This window comes from Hemitrygon akajei, chromosome 7 (genome assembly GCF_048418815.1).
Source record: "Hemitrygon akajei chromosome 7, sHemAka1.3, whole genome shotgun sequence".
In the NCBI taxonomy this organism is placed as follows: Eukaryota; Metazoa; Chordata; class Chondrichthyes; order Myliobatiformes; family Dasyatidae; genus Hemitrygon; species Hemitrygon akajei.
In genome coordinates, this window is record NC_133130.1 from 175166752 (window position 1) to 175190282 (window position 23531).

Consider the following 23531-nt stretch of genomic DNA (forward strand, 5'->3'; position numbering starts at 1 on the left):
TCCACCTGTTGAAGAGCTCTTCTGTATTTGAGCCATTACCTTTTCCTAGGAAGTATTTGAAATACCATCTGGTGTGATATTCCGGGTTCTCTAGATGCACGTCGGTCCGGTGCCAAGTTCCCGGTGCGTAGTCAGTATTCTGGGAATCAAGAAACATTAGTTAATACCGGTCATTTTATGGTTATTTCTTTCCTTTAACTCAGGTTGGAGCTTAAGCAATAGATAAGATGAAGATTAACTTTATTTGTCTCAAGTACATCAAAATGCATGGTTTGCATCGAAGCGCAGTGAAATGTATGCTTTGCATCAAATCAAATCAGTGAGAGGTGTGCTGGGCAGCCAGTAAGTGTTGCCATGGTTCCGACACCAACATGGCATACCCAAAACTCACTAACCCTCACCTGTGTGTCTTTGGGACGTGGGAGGAAACCAGAGCACCCGGAGGTAACCCATGCAGTCACAGGGAGAACGTACGGGCAGGGACAGGAATTGAACCCTGATCTGGTGTCGCTAACATTCCAGCTTGGAAACTCTTCATCAGAAGAGAGAAATGCAGAAAATAAATCAGTAGCAGAGAAGGTAGAGCAGGGATGGGTGAAATAAAATGAATATCTCCGATAGGGTGACCAAATGCATAACATACAGTGCCATTTGTGGTCAGATTAGGCCCAGGACCTGAAGTATAGGGAAAGGTTAAATAGGTTAGGACATTATCGCCTTAAACGTGAAGATCAATGGGAGATTTGACAGAGATATACGAAATTATGAAGGGTATAGAAAAAGCAAATGTAAGCAGACTTTTCTCACTGAGGTTGAGTGAGACTAGAACAAGAGGTCATAGGTTAAGGGTGAAGGGTGAAATGTTTAAGGGGAACCATAAGCCCATAAGATATAGGAGCAGAAGTAGGCCATTCAGCCCACTGAGTCTGCCCTGCCATTCAGTCATGGGCTGATCCAATTCTTCCAGTCATCCCCACTCCCCTGCCTTCTCCCCATACCCTTTGATGCTCTGGCTAATCAAGAACCTATCTATTTCTGCCTTAAATACACTCAATGACCTGGCCTCCACAGCTGCCTGTAGTAACACATTCCACATATTCACCACCCTCTGGCTAAAGAAATTTCTCTGCAAATCTGTTTTAAATGGATGCCCCTCTATCCCGAGGTTGTTCCCTCTTGTCCTAGACTCCCCCACCACAGGAAACATCCTTTCCACATCTACTCTGTCTATGCCTTTAAACATTTGAAAGGTTTCAATGAGATCACTCCTTATCCTAAATTCCATGGAGTACAGATCCAGAACCATCAAATGGTCCTCACATTATAACCCTTTCATTCCTGGAATCATCCTTGTGAACTTCCTCCAATGCCAGCACATCTTTTCTTAGATAAAGAGGCCAAAACCATTCACAATACTCAAAGTGAGGCCTCACCAGTGCCTTATAAAGCCTCAGCCTCAGATCCCTTCAAATGAATGTTAACGTGTTAACTTTTAGGGTGTTCTGCAAAAGTATTCTCAAGTCCCTTTGCATCTCAGAATTTTGGATTTTCTCCCCATTTAGAAAATAGTCTACACATTTATTTCATCTACCAAAGTGCACGGTCATGCATTTTTCAACATTGTATTTCATTTGCCAAATTTTTGCCCATTCTCCTAATCTGTCTAATTGTTCTGCAGCCTTCCTGTTCCCTTAACACTACGTGCCCCTCCACTAATCTTCATATCATCTGCAAATTTAGCAACAAAGCCATCTATACTATCATTTAAATAATTGATATTCAGCATAAAAAGAAGTGGTCCCAACACCAGCCCCTTCGGAGCACCACTAGTAACTGACAGCTTTTTATTCCAGTTTACTGCCTCCTAGCAATCAGCCAATGCTCTAGCCATGACAGTACTTTTCCTGTAATACTGTGGACTCTTAACATGGAACGTAGTCTCATGTGTGGCACATTGTCAAAGGCCTTCTGAAAGTCCAGATATATAACATCCGCTGCATCCCCTTTATCCCACTTATAGTCACCTCAAAGAATTCCAACAGGTTCATCAAGCAGGATTTTCACTTAAGGAAACAATGCTGACTTTGTCCTATCTTGTCCTGTGTCACCAAGTACTCCATAACCTCATTCTTAACAATTGACAGCAACATCTTTCCAACCACAAACGGATACGCCATTTCAAATAATCAGAGAGACTTTTGAATGAAAGTGGGATGGGAGGCTGTGGGGAGCAAAAGAGGAGATAGATTGTATGTTAGTCAATGACTGCATTACGTCATCTTAGGGAGAGGATACCCTGGAAGGTGTTGCCTTCCTGTCAGCTTGAACCAGTCTGGCCACTCTCTCTGACCTCTCTCATCAACAAGGTTAGTTGTCGTCCACAGAACTGCCTCTCACTGAATGTTTTTTTGTTTCTCGAACCATTCTCTGCAAACTCTAGATTGTTGTGCGTGAAAATCACAGGAGATCAGCAGTTTCCGAAATACTCAAACCACCCTGCCTGGCACCAACGTTAATTTCATAGTCAAAGTCACTTAGATCACATTCCTTCCTCATTCTGTTGTTTGGTCTGGACAACAACTGAACCTCTTGACCATGTCTGCATGCTTTCATGTATTGAATTGCTGCCACATGATTGGCTGGTTAGATATTTGCATTAACAGGTAGGTGTACAGGTGTATCAAATAAAGTGGCCACTGCATGTATCAGTCCACAATTTAGTCATGAATAGAACAGGAAACAAAGTCACTGACAACACTTATGAATTCTCAAGATGAGCACTTGAATTGCCAATGGTTAGAAGGGTGCGGTGAAAGCGCTGGAAGATGGGAATTAGTGACAAAAGGGGTGCACTAGTCAGTATGGAAGTAGTGGGCTGAACATTTCTATGACTCCATAAGGCTTGAGAGGATTAAGAGTGGGAATGTTATCAAACAGTCTCTAGGCATTAACACTTAACACACAATCTGTGCAGAATCCTTTCAAAACACTGTTACATGCTCTTAAACACTCTTCTACCAGTAATAGCTAAATACAATAAAATAAATTCTCATCCTGTTTACAACCTACATTCATGCTGTTAAACTTTCAAAGCAGTAAACATTGTTCTAAGGTGTATGAGATAAGTCATATCACAATTCAGTCATCAACAAAACAGGAAAACAGAACATTCCCTCCTTTTCTCTTTTTCCATTCCCCATTCTGGCTCTCCTCACATGCCTCCAACTTCACCTCACCTGTCTGTCACCTTCCTCCGGTGCCTCCGCTCCTTCCCTTTCTCCCATAGTCCACTCTCCAATCAGCTTCCTTCTTCTTCAGCCTTTTACCTCTTCCACCTATCACCTCCCAGCTTTTCACTTTACCCCCCCTCCCCCCCACCTGGTTTCACCTAACACTAGCCAGCTTGTACTCGTTCTCCCCCCCCCCCCCACCTACTTATTCTGGCTTCTTCCCCCTTCCTTTCCAGTCCTGACAGTTTTGGCCCGAAACACTGATTATTGCTCAACCTGCTGAGTTCCTTAGGCATTTTGTGTATGTAGATCTAGATTCCCAGCATCTACAGAATCTCTCGTGTAAACAAAACACAGATGCCTCTCTTCCACAATGGACTTTCCCCTGTTGCCTCAGAATTCATCTCCATTGGATGTAATGCGCCCTTCTCCCTTGGAATTACCTCCCTCACCCACAATTTACTCAGCCCAGCAGAGTTATTCCTCAACAATACCACCACCCCACCTTCACAGTGGCATCACTCCTCTGGTCTTTGAACCTCTGTCTCACCATTATCCCCAAGTTCCAGATGTTGATGTTGAGACTCTCCTAGCAACTACACTCGCTCGATGACAGACATCTGCACCCACAGGGAGCCGAACACTTCCAGGGTATGAGAATTCAGCCTGATTTGATGATCCAACAGAAGCCATGGGTACTACAAGCCACACATTGAACTCTGCTCTGTGGAATTCAGTGGAAACAAATCTCAGAAAGCAAGCACAATGTTCGGCATTGCAGGTTCTACCCACTCCAGAACACAAATCAATTCAACCTGCTGGTAATGGCAAAAATTCACACACCCATTTTAGATTCAATTCAGAAAAAAAATAGTTGCCTCTCTCAAAGAATAATGAGCAAATTGGACCAATGTAATTCAGTACAGCCTGTGTAGTTTAGAAGAATTAAAAGAAATCTCACTGAAACAGAAAGAAGGATTGACAGAGGCAGGTTCTCTTAGCTGAGATCTAGATCCAGTGAGACACAAGAGACGGTGGATGCTGGAACCTGGACCAACAAATAATCTGCTGGAGGATTTCTGTAGCTTGGGCAGAACGGAACGGAATTGAGAGTCCTGATGCAGAATCTTGTCTTGAAATGTCGACATTCCTTACTTCCCCCCACTGTTTCCTCTAAGCTGCAGCCATGCAGTAACTGAAACGCTCCCACGCACATAGCCTTTGTTGCAGTGTAGCTGGAATTTTCTTTTATATAATGTTTATATAATTTTGAAATTCTGTGAATATAATTGTGTAATACCCCATAATTAAGTATGTGTTAATGAATGTTATCCATAAATGTTCTACCTATCGTATAACCTTTACTATGAAACATTTTAGAGCTTCACATACTTACGTTGTCAGTGGTTCAAGTTAAACACTATTACAAATTGTAACAGTAAACACAGAAAGGAAGTCCGTAGCTTATTGTTTACAAACTGGAGGCAGGCTGAATGCCAACGCCGTCTAGTCAGAAGGTTTTACTTTTGCCACTGTGCAGTCAGTTGTTTTGACTGTATGACGCCGTTTAGTTGTGTTGTGAGTTGTAGTTTGTGTTTGTTTGATGTGCAAATTATATATTTTTTAAATTTATAAAGTGCTGCACAGTTTTCAGGCCATGTAAAAACTTCCTGCACAGAGTGATGGCTGGTACACGCTGCTGTAAAAAAAATTAGCGGGATTGCCTGCCATCACCCACCACCCCACAAGATGATGCACTATCCACTAAATTCCTCCAGTAGGTTGATTATAGCTCCAAATCCAGGGATACGGTCTCACTTTTAAATATTATTATTATTGCACCTGCCGCAATCATTTCTTTTGCCAGCTCATTCCATATATGCACCACAGTCTGTTACCCTTCAGGACCCTTTTAAACCTTCTGCCTCTCACCTTAAACACCTGCCGCCTAGTTCTGAGTTCCACATCCCTGAGGAAAAATAATCACTGTCCCTCATGATTTTATACACTTTTGACACGAGGTTTTTTCCGATTTCCATATTTTTTTGGAAGATCAGAGTATTTTGGATGGTTTAGCAGCTAGCACAATGCTATTACAGCTTAGGGCATTGGAGTTCAGAGTTCAATTTCAACACTGTCTGTAAGAAGTTTGTATGTGCTCCCTGTGAGCACGCGGGTCTCCTCCCACAATCCAAAGACATACAGGTTAGCAGACTAACCGGTCATTTGTAAATTGCCCTTTGATTGGGCTAGGGTTAAATAGACGGGTTGTTGCTTATTAGGCTGGAAGGACCTGCTCTGTGCTGTTTTTCTAAATAAATTAATTAATCTGAGGAGGCATTTGGAAGGTACAATGAGAGCACCAAATGGCAGCGCACCCACATTTCTACCCTGATCATTGTAAGCTTGTCCTATCCAACGCCTGCATCAAGATACCATTGTGTAGCACCGTGCCAACCATCACCAAACATGGTTCTGTAAGGAGTCTGTACGTTTTCCCCATGACCAAGTTTCCTCCAGGTGCTCTGGTTTCCTCCTACATTCCAAGGACGTAGGGTTAGAGTGCAGGTAAGGATGTCACTGAGGACATAAGGCCACACTAACTAGGCAAGTATCACTAACTTCAAACTATCATTGTCGTTTCCACTGATAGTTAACACCAGTATTATGAATGGTGACTGACCATGCAAATAAAGAATATGAACATACACAAACTTACTAATTGTCAATATCTGCATCTAACGAGTCAATTTTGAGTAAAAAATGATACAGTGGCATGCAAAAGTTTGGGCACCCCTGGTCAAAATTTCTGTTACTGTGAATAGCTAAGCGAGTAAAAGATGACCTGATTTCCAAAAGGCATAAAGTTAAAGATTAAAGATTTCTTTAATATTTTAAGCAAGATTACTTCTTCATTTCCATCTTTTACAGTTTCAAAATAACAAAAAAGGAAAAGGGCCCGAAGCAAATGTTTGTAAACGCTTTCTGTAGCCGGCTAAGAGTCTTTCAATTCTTGTTTGGGGGGATTTTCACCCATTCTTCCTTGCAAAAGGCTTCTAGTTCTGTGAGATTCTTGGGCCTGCTCTTGCACTGCTCTTTTGAGGTTTATCCACAGATTTTCGATGATGTTTAGGTTGGGGGACTGTAGGGCATTGGCAAAACCTTCAGCTTGCGCTTCTTAAGGTAGTCCATTGTGGATTTTGAGGTGTGTTTAGGATCATTATCCTGTTGTAGAAGCAATCCTCTTTTCATCTTCAGCTTTTTTACAGATGGTGTGATGTTTGCTTCCAGAATTTGCTGATATTTAATTGAATTCATTCTTCCCTCTACCAGTGAAATGTTCCCCATGCCACTGGCTACAACACAAGCCCAAAGCATGATCGATCCACCCCCGTGCTTAACAGTTGGAGAGGTGTTCTTTTCATGAAATTCTGCACCCTTTTTTTCCAAACATACCTTTGCTCATTGCAACCAAAAAGTTCTATTTTAACTTCATCAGTCCACAGGACTTGTTTCCAAAATGCATCAGCCTTGTTTAGAAGTTCCTTTGCAAATTTCTGACGTTGAATTTTGTGGTGAGGATGCAGGAAAGGTTTTCTTCTGATGACTCTTCCATGAAGGTCATATTTGTGCAGGTGTCACTGCACAGTAGAACAGTGCACCACCACTCCAGAGTCTGCTAAATCTTCCTGAAGGTCTTTTGCAGTCAAACGGGGGTTTTGATTTGCCTTTCTAGCAATCCTACAAGCAGTTCTCTTGGAAAGTTTTCTTAGTCTTCCAGACCTCAACTTGACCTCTGCCATTCCTGTTAACTGCCATTTCTTAATTAACATTACAAACTGAGGAAACAGCTACCTGAAAACACTTTGCTAATTTTTATAGCCTTCTCCTGCTTTGTGGACATCATTTATTTTAATTTTCAGAGTGCTAGGCAGCTGCTTAGAGGAGCCCATGGCTGCTGGTTGTTGGGACAAGGTTTGAGGAGTCAGAGTATTTATAAAGCTTTGAAATTTGCATCACTTCCTAACAATGACTGTGAACAAGTGATAGCCCTAACAAGCTGATTAAGGTCTGAGATCTTGGTAAAAGTTATCTGAGAGTTCAAATCTCTTGGGGTACCCAAACTTTTCCATGTTACTCTTTTCCTTTTAATTACTCTAAAATTGCATAAGACAAAAATAATACACTAATCTTGCTTAAAATGTTGAAAAGAATGTTTCATCTTTAACTTTATGACTTTTGGAGATCAGTTCATCTTCTACTCACTTATTTCACAGTAACAGAAATTTTGACCAGGGGTGCCCAAACTTTTCATGCCACTGTATTTCTTTGTTCAAGCTTTAGAACAGCGTGGTGACAGAGGCCAGGCTGTTCTCTCTGTGCACAAGTATGACTGCGGAACGAGTCTACACTTTCGGAGACAATTAATTGGTGACAACACTTTTCATTCACTCTTCACTAACATCAATTACCCTTAGTGGCCACTTTATTAGATACACCTGTACACCTGCTTGTTAATACAAACACTTAATCAGCCAATCATGTGGGAGGAATTCAATGAACAAAAGCATGCAGACATGGTCAAGAGGTTCAGTTGTTGTTCAGACCAAACATCAGAATGGGGAGGAAATGTGATCTAAGTGACTTTGATTGTGGAACGATTGTTGGTGCCAGACAGGGTGGCTTGAGTTGAGTATCTCAGAAACTGCTGATCACCTAAGAATCTAGAAACATAGAAAACCTGCAGCACAATACAGGTCCTTCAGCCCACAATGCTGTGCCGAACATGTACTTGCTTTACAAATTACCTAGGGTTACCCATTGGCCTCTATTTTTCTAAGGTCCATGTACCTACCCAAGAGTCTCTTAAAAGACCCTATTGTATCCACCTCCACCACCGTCGCCAGCAGCCCATTCCATGCACTCACCATTCCCTGCGGAAAAAACTTACTCCTGACATCTCCGCTGTACCTACTTCCAAACACCTTAAAACTGTGCCCTCTCATGTTAGCCTTTTCAGCCCTGGGAAAAAGCCTCTGACTATCCAAGTCAAGTCACTTTTATTGTCATTTCGACCATAACTGCTGGTACAGTACATAGTAAAAATGAGACGTTTTTCAGGACCATGGTGTTACATGACACAGTACAAAAACTAGACTGAACTACGTAAAAAAAACAAGAGGAAAAAAAACACACAACAACTACACTAGACTACAGACCTACACTGAACTGCATAAAGTGCACAAAAACAGTGCAGGCATTACAATAAATAATAAACAGGACAGTAGGGCAAGGTGTCAGGCCAGGCTCTGGGTATTGAGGAGTCTGATAGCTTGGGGGAAGAAACTGTTACATAGTTTGGTCGTGAGAGCCCGAATGCTTCGGAGCCTTTTCCCAGACGGCAGGAGGGAGAAGAGATTGTACGAGGGGTGCATGGGGTCCCTCATAATGCTGTTTGCTTTGCGGATGCAGCGTATAGTGTAGATGTCCGTGATGGCGGGAAGAGAGACCCTGATGATCTTCTCAGCTGACCTCACTATCCACACGATCAATGCCTCTCATTATCTTTTACACTTCTATCAGGTCACCTCTCATCCTCTGTCGCTGCAAGGAGAAAAGGCCAAGTTCACTCAACGTATTCTCATAATGCATGCTCCCCAATCCAGGCAACATCCTTGTAAATCTCCTCTGCACCCCTTCTATAGCTTCCACATCCTTCCTGTAGTGAGGTGACAAGAACTGAGTACAGTACTTCAAGTGAGGTCTGATCAGGGTAACATTACCTCTCTGCTCCTAAATTCAATACCACATTTGATGAAGGCGAATGCACCATATGCCTTTTTAACCACAGAGCCAACCTGTGCAGTAGATTTGAGTGTCCTATGGACTCGGACCCCAAGATCCCTCTGATTCTCCACACTGCTAAGAGTCTTATCATTAATACTATACTCTGTCATCATATTTGACCTACCAAAATGAACCACCTCACACTTATCTGGGTTGAACTCCATCTGCCACTTCTCAGCCCAGTTTTGCATCCTATCAATGTCCCATTGTAACCTTTGACAGCCCTCCACACTATCCACAACACCTCCAACCTTTGTGTCATCAGCAAATTTACTAACCCATCCCTCCACTTCCTCACCCAGGTCATCTATAAAAATCACGAAGAGAAGTAGTCTCAGAACAGATCCTTGAGCCACACCACTGGTCACCGGCCTCCATGCAGAATATGACCCGTCTACAACCACTCTTTGCCTTCTGTGGGCAAGCCAGTTCTGGATCCAGAAAGCAAGGTCGCCTTGGATCCCATGCCTCCAAACTTTCTCAATATGCCTTGCTGAAATTCATATACACTACATATACTGCTCTACCTTCATCAATGTGTTTAGTCACATCCTCAAAAAATTCGTCAGGCTCATAAGGCACAACCTGCCTTTGACAAAGCCATGCTGACTGTTCCTAATCATATTATACCTCCCCAAATGTTCATAAATACTACCTCTCAGGGTCTTTTCCATCAACTTACCAACCACTGAAGTAAGACTCACTGGTCTATAATTTTCTGGGCTATCTCTACTCCCTTTCTTGAATAAGGGAACAACATCTACAACCCTCCAGTCCTCCAGAACCTCTCCTGTCCCCACTGATGATGCAAAGATCATTGCCAGAGGCTCAGCAATTTCCTCCCTCACCTCCCACAGTAGCCTGGGGTATATCTCATCCAGTTCAAGTGACTTATCCAACTTGATGCTTTCTAAAAGCTCCAGTACATCCTCTTTCTTGCTGTCTATATGCTCAAGTTTTTCAGTCCGCTGTAAGTCATCCCTACAATCGCCAAGGTCCTTTTCCGTAGTGAATACTGAAGGAAAGTATCAATTAAGTACCTCCACTACCTCCCCTGGTTCCATACACACTTTTCCACTGTTACAATTGATTGGTCCAATCCTCTCATGTCTTATCCTCTTGCTCTTCACATACTTGTAGAATGCCTTGGGGTTTTCCTTAATCCTGTTCGCTAAGGCCTTCTCATGGCCCCTTCTGGCTCTCCTAATTTAATTCTTAAACTCCTTCCTGCTAGCCTTATAATTTTCTAGATCTCTATTATTACCTAGTTTTTTGAACCTTTCGTAAGCTTTTCTTCTTGACTAGATTTTCAACAGCCTTTGTACACCACGGTTCTTGTACACTACCATCCTTTCCGTCTCATTGGAACGTGCCTATGCAGAACGCCACGCAAATATCCCTGAACATTTGCCACTTTTCTGCCATACATTTCCCTAAGAACATCTGTTCCCAATTTATACTTCCAAGTTCCTGCCTAATAGCTTCACATTTCCCCTTACTCCAATGAAACGCTTTCCCAACTTGTCTGTTCCTATCACTCTCCAATGCTATAGTAAAGGAGATAGAATTGTGATCACTATCTCCAAAATTCTCTCCCACTGAAAGACCTGACTCCTGACCAGGTTCATTTCACAATACCAGATCAAGTACAGCCTCTCTTCTTGTAGCTTATCAACATATTTTGTCAGGAAACCCTCCTGAACACACCTAACAAACTCCACCCCATCTGAACCCCTTGCTCTAGGGAGATGCCAATCAATATCGAGGAAATTAAAATCTCCATCACGACAACCCTATTATTATTGCACTGTTCCAGAATCTGTTTCTCTATCTGCTCCTCGATGTCCCTGTTACTATTGGGTGACCTATAAAAAACATCCAATAGAGTTATTGACCCCTTGTTTCTAACTTCCACCCACAGAGACTCAGTAGACAATCCCTCCATGTCTTCCTCCTTTTCTGCGGCTGTGACAATATCTCTGATCAGCAGTGCCACGTCCCCACCTCTTTTGCTCCCCTCCCTGTCCTTTCTGAAACATCTAAAGCCTGGCACTTTAAGTAGCCATTCCTGCCCCTGAGCCATCAAAGTCTCTGTAATGGCCACAGCATCATAGCTCCAAGTTCTGATCCACACTCTAAGCTCATCCACTTTGTTCATGACACTCCTTGCATTAAGATAGACACATCTCAAACCATCGGTCTGAGCACATTCCTTCCCTCTCACACTGCCTACAAAGCTTTCAATATTTGTGAGCCAACATCCCCTTCCTCCGCCTCTTCAATTTGGTTCCAATCTCATGGACAATAGTTTCTAGAGTTTACAGAGAATGATGAGAAAAATGAAACAACATCCAGTGAGGGACAGTTCTGTGGGCGAAAACTCCTTACTACTGAAAGAGCTCAGAGGAGAAGGGCCAGACTGGTTCAAGCTGACAGGAAGGCAACAGCAACTCAAGCAACCATGCGTTACAACAGTGGTGTGCAGGAGAAAATCTTTGAATGCACAACACAACAAACTTTAAAGAGGATGGGTTACAGCAGCAGAAGACCGTAAACATACGCTCAGTGGCCACTTCATTAGGTACAGGAGGTGAAATCTGAGTGTAATATGCAGTCCACTTCCATGTCAGTTTTATGCTTTCACAACAGTATAGAAATTCAGGCATAACAAGAGGCCAGTCAGCCCATCTTTTCCATACTAGCAAGGAAAAAAAACAGATCTACTCAAGCCAAACCTACAGAATGTCTTCCACCTGTAACACAACTCCCAACACTGCTTCTGATCACAAGCTGTTTGCTTTGATTTACTGGTGCTTTGTAATTATTTTTTGCATTGGACTGCCTTGTTTGAATTGTTTAATTCATGCTATCTATTAAATTCAATTTTTCAAGGAAATTAAAACCTTCGAGTTGACATTCTAACCACCAGCTTCGGTTAGATGTGCAGCCCCTGCTCTTACCCTGAACGATTCCAGCCCTGTGAAAATAAACCTTGCAGTCAGAGCCTGTACGTGCTAAAATCACACTCTGTAACCCCATGTTTTACACCGACAATATGCGCACCAGATTTAATTACTGTAAATTGGGTTTTGCCAGATCAAGGCTTTGTTTAATTAGCACGTTGACAGTGAAAATCTGACTGTACAAACGATGCTCCCAAAATGAGGGGAAATACTGAAACTAGTCCCCCAATGTGATTTTGGTCCCCCCTCCCCTCAATGTCACCACAACCCTCCCTGGTCAATGTTTCCACCCATTAAGATGCCTGATTCAATCTTTATAATTGCTCAAATTTTTTACGCCTTATATACAGCACCTCACTGTTGCCGTGACAACCAGGAGGAAGCCACGCAAGCTGAAAATAATTGGCTTAAGGATCACCGGCGAATTGAGGAAGAGGTTTTAACTGCCAGCTGGGTCTGTGTGAAAGCAACATGCAATGATACACACTAAGGGTGATTCACAGTGGCTGAGGTGAGCATTTGATGTGCTAAGGGCTAAGGACTGGAAGCTGGGATCAGGATGGCTAGCATGGTCAGACGGATCAAATGGCATCCGAATGTGCTTGAATTTCAGTCAGGGTTCAGAGTTCAACAGGTAGTCTGCCCTGTCAACAGCTAATTTTCTGGTGGTCTGGCACCAAATGTCTTTCAAACAACCCGTCATTGGGTGTGCAGTGTGATCATCCTGTCCTGCACTGGAAGATTCAAAGAGGAGAGGCAGACCCATACCCTGTTCTGTCTCCCTAAAGCAGCATGCATCCTGGGATCTGGCCGTGAACCCTTGCAATTCTCTACCCCAGAAAGCCACTGACAGCTGAGATTGCCAGACAGTTGAACTATGTTGGAGTCACGGAACAGTCAATGGCAAGTTTACAGTCGTGTGCACAATATGCGTACACACAGGTATAAGTATAAACTTATTTGCAGCCGCATCACAGGCACGCACCATTAGAGACTCAACATAAATTATACACAATTTTTACAAGAAATAACGTGATTAAAATGAAAAGACAACAAAGCCCACTTTAGTGCAGGGTGATCAAAGTGGACATAGATTTGCTAAACTCTAGTGATTAGGACTGTGGTGGTTGGCTCAAGAACCAAATGGTTGAAGGGAAGGAGCTGTGGTGGTGAGGGACTTTGGGCTTCTGAACCTGCTGCCCGATGGTGGCTGCAGGAAAGTGGCGTGGCCTGATGGTGGGGATTGTTGATGATGGATTTTGCCTTCTTGAGGCAGCACCTCCTGGAGATTCCACCAATGGTTGGGGAAAGGATGGTCCCATGATGTCTAGGGCTGAGTCCATGTCTCTCCGCAGCATCTTATGTTCCTGCATATTCGAATTACAGTACCAGACCATCATGCAACCGGTCAGGATACTTTCAATAGTACATCGGTAGTCGTTTGTTAGAGTGTTTGTTGACTTAACCCTGCTATGTGTTCCTTGCGACTGCATCTACGTACTCGGCCCAGGATACTGGGAGATATGGATGAGACAAAGATCAGCCATGACATCAGCGAATGGCAGAAGAGTCTCGAGTGGCCGAATATCCACCTCCACCATATTCACCGGCAGCCCATTCCACACACTCAACACTCTCTGCGTTAAAAAAAACTTACCCCGACATCTCCTCAGTACCTACTTTCAAGCACCTGTGCCCTCTCGTGCTAGCCGTTTCAGCCCTAGGAAAAAGCCTCTGACTATCCACACAATCAATGCCTCTTATCCTGTTAGTCAGAACGGAGATGAGGGGGAGGAGCTTCTTTAGCCAGAGGGTGGTGAATCTGTGGAGGCTAAATCATTGGGTGTACTTAAGGAGAGGTTGATAAATTCTTGATTGATCAGGGCATGAAGCGATATGGGGAGAAGGCAGGAGATTGGGGCTGAGAGGGAAACGGATTAGCCATAAAGAAATAGATCGGCCATGATGAAATGGTGTAGAAAACTCAACTGGCCAAAATGGCCTAATTTAGCTCCTGTACCATATGGTCTTAGTTCTCTGCAGTGGAAAACTGGGAAAAAGCGGCCCACGAACCCACAAGGACAACTTCACTGCTCAAATTTTGCATAGTTTATTTATTTTATTTTGTAAGTTGGTGTCATACACTGTATTCCTGCCACAAAGCAACAAATTTCATGATACAAACACAAGATTTTGCAGATGCTGTAAATCTTGAGTAACACAGACAAAATCTTGTAGTTACGCAGTTGGTCAGGCAGCATCTATGGAGAGAAATAAACAGTCGATGATTAGGGCCCAGACCTGACCTGAGTAAGGGCCTTGGCCCGAAGTGTTGTCTCCTTATTCCCTTCCATAAATATCATGACATACACTCAATGGCCAAATTATTAGGTACACCTGCACACCTGCTCGTCAATGCAAATATCTAATCAGATAATTATGTGGTAGCAACCCGTAAAAGCATGCAGGCATGGCCAAGAGGTTCAATTGTTGTTCAGACCAAATATCAGAATGGGGGAAGAAATGTGATCTAAGTGACTTTGACTGTGAAATGATTGTTGGTGCCAGTGGCTCGAGTATCTCAGAAACTCCTGATATTCAAGCACAACAGTCTCTCGAGTTTACAGACTGGTGCAGAAAACAAATCAACATCCATGAGGGGCAGCTGTGTGGGTGCAAACAACTTGTTATTGCGAGAGGTCACAGGAGAATGGCCAGACTGGTCAAAATTGACAGGAAGGCAACAATAACTCAAATAACCACATATTACAACAGTGGTGTGCAGAAGAGCAACTTTGAGCACACAGCATGTAAAACCTTGAAGTGGAAGGGCTACAGCAACAGAAGACCACGGACACACACTTAAAGGCCACTTGATATGTACAGAAGGCACCTAATAAAGTGACAACTGAGAGTATGTCAGTGATAATAAACCTGATATTGATTCTGCGACTTTGAATAAAGCTTTTACATTCACTGGCCTCAGTACCGATCCATGAGTGTTTAGCGAAGAGGTTGCAAAAGAAGAGATATTAGTGGGCTGCACTCCCTCAGAATAACTCTGAATATTATATCCCATACATATATAAATCAGCTCACTATTACCAACCGTTTAGGTTTCAAAGATCGAAACAGGGATCAAACAGCTTAGTCAAAAGAAAGCTCAATGCATCTTGTTCATAAATATTTCACCAAACAGAAATAAAACACCCCAACTAAATTGTCTTGTTTTTTACATTTAGTGGAAGTGAGTCTGACCGCTTTAGAAATGATTTAAATCTGATTAACGAGGCTGCATGAAGTGACTGCCAACCCAAATGCAGCATTTTAAATTTCATTTTTATATGAAAGCCACATTTTATCTGAAAAAGGGCTTTTTATTATACACTCTGTGGGCACCTTCTGTGCCTAATAACATGGCCACTGAGTGTATGTTCGTGGTCTTCTGCTGCTGTAGCCCATCCGCTTCAAGGCTCGATGTGTTGGGCATTCAGAGATGCTCTTCAGCACATCTCTGTTGTAATGAGTGGTTACCTGAGTTACTGTCACCTTCCTGTCAGCTTGAACCAGTCATTAACAAGGTGTTTTTGCCCACAGAACTGATGCTTACTGCATGTGTTTTGTTTTTCTCTGTAAATTCTAGGAACTGTTATGTGTGAAAATCCCAAAAGATCAACAGTTTCAGAGTTACTCTCACCACCCCGTCCGGCATCAACAATCATTCCACGGTCAAAGTCACTTAGATCACATTTCTTCCCATTTCTGATGTTTGGTCTGAACAACAATTGAATCTCTTGACCATGTCTGCATGCTTTTATGTATTGAGTTGCTGCCACATGATTGGCTGAGAAGATAATTTCATTACCGAGCAGGTGCACAGGTGTACCTAATAAAGTGGCCACTGAGTGAATCTTGCCATAAGTGTCCTGAAACATCTGACACACACATTAGGTAAACGAGGATATAATGCCACAATCATGACCTGGATCTCCAGACCTCTGCTGTCCAACTTTCCAGGCAAGAGGAAGGAACTTAAAACACTAAACCCTTGATTTGCTTGGCATTGCACTCCATGTCTGATGACAAAGATGCTTATCGTTCAACTGCTTCACAAGTTAAGAAGCCATTTTGAATGGCCAAGTTTCAAGCACATTTTCAATTTTTCCTACAGCTGCCTAAACCACTGGTAGCAGACAGAATTCCCACCTAAAATTTAACCATCCCTCCAATTCCTTCATCTGGTCAGTGGTAGTAGTATTGCGATCACTCGAGAATTGTTGAGCAGTTGGTGGGTTCCCTTAATGGGGAACGCCTGCAAGTGATTTTGTTTAATGTGGGGAGGCTGATCCACGGGCAGCCACCACACAGTCCTTAACAGATCAGAGTCAAAGTCCAGTGACATGGAGTGCCAGACAAATGGGGATCATTAACTGCTGCATCCTTCCTCCACCTTCACTGCTGTTGTGATGAGTCATCATCTTCTGCCGGCTTCGCCTTTGAGACCATTGTCTGAAACCTCCCCCTTGACCTTATTGCCATGGGCGACTCCTCTAGGAGCCAAGCAGCAGATGGTAAAACTCTAGATGGCACCAGTCTCTGGATCTCAGGAACTCCCTTGCCTTTCCATGTTGAGGAGGTGACAAGCATCTAGTTTAACCCACTCTGGTGTGTACCACAAGCACTGAGCAACTGCCACGGGCCACACCATGCAGAGAACTTGGAGCATTGTCAGTCAATGAGGCTCGGCACTTGCAGGTACAGGAATATGATGGCAGCTTTGAACCGGCGGGCAGGGGGCTGAGCCAGAGGGAATGGAACCAAATATATCACCCACCATGTTCAGTCTGGAACAGGTTTCAGTTTAGTTTTAAATCAGAGATACAGCACGGTACAGGCCCTTCTGGCTAATGACCCCGTGTCACCCAATTAAACTATATACACACAACTCAAACTTAACACCAAAATCAGAACTTTTAAAAGCAACGTCCTAAGTGTGCTACTTTATGGAAGCTAATGTTGGAAGATGACGAAAGACATCTGCAAGAAACTTGACACTTTCCAGACAAAATGTCTACGATATATCAAGAAGATGTTCTGGCCTGAGAAAATCAGAAACCAAGACTTGCTTGCATCTTGCAATGAGGAATCAATCTCAGTTTGTGTGGAAAGAAGACGATGGAGATGGCTGGGTCATGTAATGAGAATGCCAAATGACCGACTAGCAGAAGGAGCACTAAGGTGGACCCCACAGGAAAGCGAAGTAGGGGCAGGCCCAAAGTGACATGGGGACGATCTGTGGAAGCAGTACTGAAAGAAGTAGGCATGAACTGGGTAACAGCGAGCAGCAGAGTGAAAGACCGGCAGAAATGGAGGCCCCATGTGCCACCTAGGCACTAAGAGTTCAGATGATGAACCTATATGCCTTTGGAATATCAGAGGAAGCTGCAGGAAGCCCACACAGTGTCTTGGCCGGCATGGAGCAGACGGGCCGAAGGTCTGTTTCTGTACTGCATGAGTCGATAACTTCATTGGCTGAAGGACTCATCATCTGAGACTGCAGCACTCTTTAACCTCACGTTTCTGTGGATTCAGTGTCTTTAAAACCAAGCAGTCTTGGGGAGAACCAATTTCTTACGGACAGTGGTGGAACTGAACCTGGTTCATTGGTGCTGTAACAGCATTACACTAACCATAATACCACTATGCTGGCGGTAAGTTTATGGCTAATATGAGTGAGCATAACTTTCAGGTGATTGGAGGAAAGTATGGGGGGGAGGGGTATCAGAATTAGGTTTTCACACAGAGAGTGGTGGGTGTGTGGAACACGCTGCCAGGGATGATGGTAGAGGCTGGCACATTAGGGGCATTTTAGAAGCTCTTAGATAGGCACATGGGTGATAGGAAAATGGAGGGCTGTGTAAGAGGGAAGAGTTACATTGATCTCAGAGTAGGTTAAAAGGTTAGCACAACTTTGTGGGCAGAAGGGCCAGTACTGAGCTGTAATGTTCTCTGTTCTAATAGGAGCCAAAAGCAAAATAAAATTCACAATCTTCCACTGATAAGACGTCCATGAGCTTCTTGCGTGTTGTAGATGGAAGAATAGGGGAGAAAACTAAAACATGATGGTTGCTTAAGGTTAAAACGGGGCTAAAATAGGAGACGTCATGCCAGGATACTATTAAGACCTTAAGGGCTAAAGCCACCAAATGGACCTCTAGAATCTCAAATGTCTTCTCAGTCAGAATCGGAATCAGGTTTATTGTCACTGACGTTGCTCATGAAGTTTGTTGTGTTGCAGTACGTAAAATGCACGATAAACTTCAGTAAACAATATACATATAAAATTTAAATAGGAAGCGTAAAAAGGAAGCAAAAATACTGAGGCAGTGTTCATGGGTTCATTGACCATTCAGAAATCTGATGGCAGAGGGGGAAAAGCTGTTCCTGAAACGTAGAATGTGTGTCTTTGGGCCCCCCCCCCCCTCCCATACCTCAGCTCTAATGGTGGTAACGAGAAGCATGTCCTGGATGGTGGAGTTCCTTAATGGTGGACGCAACCCTTTTGAGACGACACCTTTTGAAGGTGCCCTCGGTGGTGGAGAGGTTAGTCTCCATGCTGGATTTGCCTGAGCGTGCAACCCTCGGCAGCTTTATCCGATCCTTTGCAGTGGCCCCTCCATACCAGACTGGTAAACACAAGATATTCTGCAATTGCTGGAAATCCAGAGCAATACACACATAAAATGCTGGAGGAACTCAGCAGGTCAAGCAGCATCTACGGTAATGAATAAAGTCGAGACCCTTTCTTCAGGACTGAAAAGGGAAGAAGGTGGGGGAGGAGGGGAAGGAATACAAGCTAAAAGGTCATAGGTGAGGCCAAGTAGGTGGGGGAGTGGGGATGAAGAAAGAAGTTGGGTAGCGTTAGGTAGAAGGCATGGCCTGGAGAAGGAATCCGATGGGGGGGGGGGGGGGGGGGAGAGGTAGAAAGGTAAAGGGCAGATAGGAGAGGAAAGTGGATCATGGGAGGAAGGGAAGGAGGTGGGGCACCCATGTTCTGGTGAATGCAGAGCCAAAGTCTTTAGAGTTGGGAGATGGGGAGTTGGGACTCTCTAGTAACATCCTGGGGAAAAGAGGAGTTGAAAGTGATATGGTTGTCAGAGATACAAAGAAAAGGACAGAGGAGCCCCTCACTGTGACTGGGGCCTTATTACAGATGACATTACTCGTATCTCAGAAAAAAAAAGACAGCAAAATAAAGAAATTGGAACAGAGCTTCAGTCTGCTAAGTATTTAACTGGCAATCTGTCATTCAATGATATTTGAGAACTGCCTGCTCTTTGTTGGCGTGTCAGGGAGAGAAACATGGAGAAGAATCACAAGAATGAAGTCATTTCTTGCCAGGATGCCAAGCAAGGGTGACACAGATGATTATGCGTTTCCACCCGGTTTCAATCAGTGAGTTTGTAAACATGTCAAGAAGACACCGACAATTATTCAGACTCGTGGGCGACTTTCTGAAAAGGAACCTCATGTAACCTTATGAAAGGATGTTATTAACTTCACTCAACCAGAACATCAATCTCCCTCCGTCACCCTATTACAGAATCAGGTGTGGGGTGCTTAGACTCTGCCACCTCTCTCCCTCCTGACCTCAGAGAAAGGTCAGTGGCCACTGAGGACAAGTGGGCAAGATTGTCCCACATCAAGGAATAGCTGATGAGTGGCCCTTGCTCCATATTGCAAAGCTCTGATCCTCTGATCACACAACAGGGCGGCACGGTAGCGTAGTGTTTAGCATAACACCGTTACAGCACCAGTGACCCTGGTTCAAATCCCGCCGCTGTCTTAAACATTGTGACCGTGTGGGTCTCCTCTCGGTGCTCCGGTTTCCTCCCACATTCCAACAACGTACCGGTCTGTCGGTTAATTAGCCGCATGGGTGCAATCGGTTAACACAGGCTCATTGGGACAGTAGGGTCTGTCACCATGTTGTATCTCTAAATAAAAGATAAATAATAATAATAATGCTGTGCCTGAAGAAGTGGGACTAATTCTGTGTGCTAACCTCAGCAAGGATATATTGCTGACAGGGTAATGGAGTTATGGAGTACAGAAACTGGCTTCTTGACCCTTGCCGACATTTTTGCCCACTTACACTCATCTTATTTGCTCAGATTACAACTACGTCCTCCTAAACCTTGCTACTTAAGCTCCAAAATGCCTCTTTAAGACATTGATTGTGTCTGGTTCTATCATTGTATTCCAGGTAAGATCATAGGACATAGGAGCAGATGTAGGCCATTCAGTCCATTGTGTCTGCTCCACCATTCTGTCATGGCTGATTTATTATACCCCTCATCCGCATTCTACTATCTTCCCTCCATAACTTTTGTTACCCTTTACTAATCACCCTTGGGTGGCGGGGTGAAAATACGTCTCTACCAAAGGAGGTGTAAGGTGCTCCTTCCCTCCACGAGTCTGCAGGCCACCCTTGGGCAAGGTGTAGCACCTGCTTAGCCTGTTGATCAGGGTCACGTGAATCCATGGGAGCAGGTGGTGGATGGTTGTATGAGCAACTGGTGCATATCACAAGACCTGCGACAATCTCTGAAGAGTATTGATAATGGCTGGGGTCACCCATCTTGTAAAGACACTACCCAGAAGACGGCAATGGCAAACTACTTCTGCAGAAAAATTTGCCAAGAACAATAATGGCCGTGGAAAGACCATGATCGTCCATGTCAAAAAACACAGCACATAATGACATTGATGGTGACTATTCATGAACCTATTAACCTCTGCTTTAATAATACCCAATAATTTGGCCTCCACATCCATCCATGGCAATGAATAACTCCCCTTTAAATCTCCTACCTTTGCCCTCTTGTTGTTGATACCTCAATCTTGAGAAAAGATTTTGACCTAAACTACTTATCTCTATCATAATCTTATACACATCACTTATCTCACTCCTCAGCCTCCTTCTCCCCACGGAAAAGAAGGACAGTGTGCAGAATACCATTACCAAGACAGTGTTCCCTGTAGTCTAGAAAGCCAAGCTCATCGTTTTCATTCATCGTTGTGGGGGATTGTGGAGAACTCTGCAACTCATGTTCTCAACACTTATTACTTTCTTTCTCTTACTTTTGTATTTGCCTAATTTGTTGGTTTTTTGCACATCCATTGTTTGTCCATCTTTGTTGTGTGCAGATTTTCATTCATTGTGTGCATGTTTTTTTTTTTGACCATCTACTATGTATTCCCACAAGCAAATGAATCTCAGGGTTGTACATTGTGACATATATGTACTTTGATAATAAATGTAATTGAACGTTGAACTGATAGAATGTACAGAGGAACTCACTACATTTGGAAAGTTTAGAAATATCATACAAGAGTGACATTTCTGGAAAATGGTTAACTCTACCAATGAAAAATGAACCAACAAGAGGAAATTTCTAATTGACCTAAAGCTTAATGGACTAGCACAAAAATCAACATGTCTATAAATCATAAACTCAAAAGATCCTGCAGATGCTGGAAATCCAAAGTAACATAAGATATAGGAGGAGAATTAGGCCATTTGGCCCATCGAGTCTGTGCAGCCATCTCATCATGGCTGATCCATTTTCCCTCTTAGCCCCAATCTTTTGCCTTCACCCCCTGTACAATCAAGGATCTATCATCCTCTGCATTACATAGGCATAAAGATTTGGCCTCCACAGCTGCCTGTAGCAACAAATTCCACAATTTCACAATTTTCTGGCTAAATGTCTCCTCATCTCCGTTCTGAAAGGACACCCTTTCATTCTGAGGCTGTGTCCTCTGGTCTTAGACCACTCCCACCATCGGAAACATCCTCACCACTTCCATTCTATCAAGGCCTTTCACCATTCAATAAGTGCCAATGAGGTCACCCCTCATTCTTCTGAACTCTGGTGAATCCAGGCCCAGAGCCATCAAGAGCTCTTCATATGACAAGCTGTTTAATCCTGGAATCATTTTCATGATCCTCCTTTGAACCTTTTCCGGTTTCAACAGATCATTTCTAAGATAAGGGGCCCAAAACTGCTCACAATACTCCTAGTGAGGCCTCATCAATGCTTTATAAAGTCTTAACGTTATATCTTTGCTTTTATATTCTACTCCTCTTGAAAAGAATGCTAACATCGCATTTGCCTTCCCCACCACCGACTCAATCTGTAAATCAACCTTTGGGGAATCCTGCACAAGGACACTCAAATTCCTTTGTGCCTCAAATTTTTGTGTTTTCTCTCCATTTAGAAAATAGGCAATGTTGTAATGTGAGTATTATTAAAAGTAAGTTAATACTAATCGGGAAGCAAGAGGCGGGATCCGGGGTTGGCGGGGTCTTTACTTCCACTCTTTTTACTCCCAGTGTGCATTGTATATAGTTCCTCCACCCAGGCCGCACGAGGTACCTGGAAGCCTCTGTATTGTAAACATCATTTGCCATTCCAGATAAAGATGCTCTTTTGGCCATTCAAGTTGTCGAGTGGTCTTTTTGTAAAGTAGAAGTTACCACAGTTAACACTTTTATTTCTTCTATCAAAGTGCATGACCGTACATTTCCTGACACTGCATTCCATCTGCCACTTCTTTACCCTTTTTCCTAGTCTGTCTAAGCCCTTCATAGCTTCTCTATTTCCTCAAAACTACCTGCCCCTTCAGCTATCTTCATACTGTCTGCAAACTTTGCAACAAAGCCATCAATTCCATCATCCAAATCATTGACATATAACGTAAAAAGAATCGGTCCCAATACAGACCCCTTTGGAACCCCACTTGTCACCAGCAGCCAACCAGAAAAGTCTCCCTTTATTCCCACTCTTTGCCTCCTGCCAATCAGCCACTGCTTTACATACACAGAAAGCCGAAGGAACTCAGCTAGTCAGGCAGCATCTATGGAGCAAATAAACAGTGGAAGGTTCCGGATGAGACGCTTTATCAGGACTGAAAAGAAAGGGGGAAGAAGGCAGAAGAAGGTGAGGGGAAGGAGGTGAAGATGGGGGTGGGGGAATGAAATAAGAAGCCAGGAGGTGATAACTAGAAAAAGTAAAGCGTTATAGAAGGAATCTGATTGGAGGAGAGTGGGATAAAGGGAGGGAGGAGGGGCACCAGCGGGAGGTGACAAGCAGCTGATTGGGAGAGACAGAATGGGGAATTGAAGAAGAGGGGGGAAAAGATTATGTTCCTCTATGAATATACAAGCTGTGAAAAGAAACACAGCCATCTGTATTTCCCTAACCACCACCACCCCTCCAAGATATTAGATTATCCACCAGACTCAGATATTCATTATACAATCCTTGATGGACTACATCTATAAGAGTGCTATAACCAAAGGCTAATAGAAGGTGTTCATTTTAAAATATAGTAGGAAGGGCAAGTCCATCTTTGCCTCTGAAATGTGCCTTTACAACAGGTCAGTGCCCTTTAAGACGTTGTTTGGATATTGTAAGTCCTCTTG

General features: G+C 43.5%; 1 protein-coding gene across 1 annotated transcript in view; it reads right to left on the bottom strand.

The window, feature by feature from the left end:
• The window catches only part of garnl3 (GTPase activating Rap/RanGAP domain like 3), a 357427-nt gene that overhangs the window by 191939 nt on the left and 141957 nt on the right, over positions 1-23531 (bottom strand). Inside the window, 1 exon segment of the mRNA XM_073052650.1 lies at positions 40-139. Within this exon segment, the coding sequence (XP_072908751.1) occupies positions 40-139 (100 nt within the window).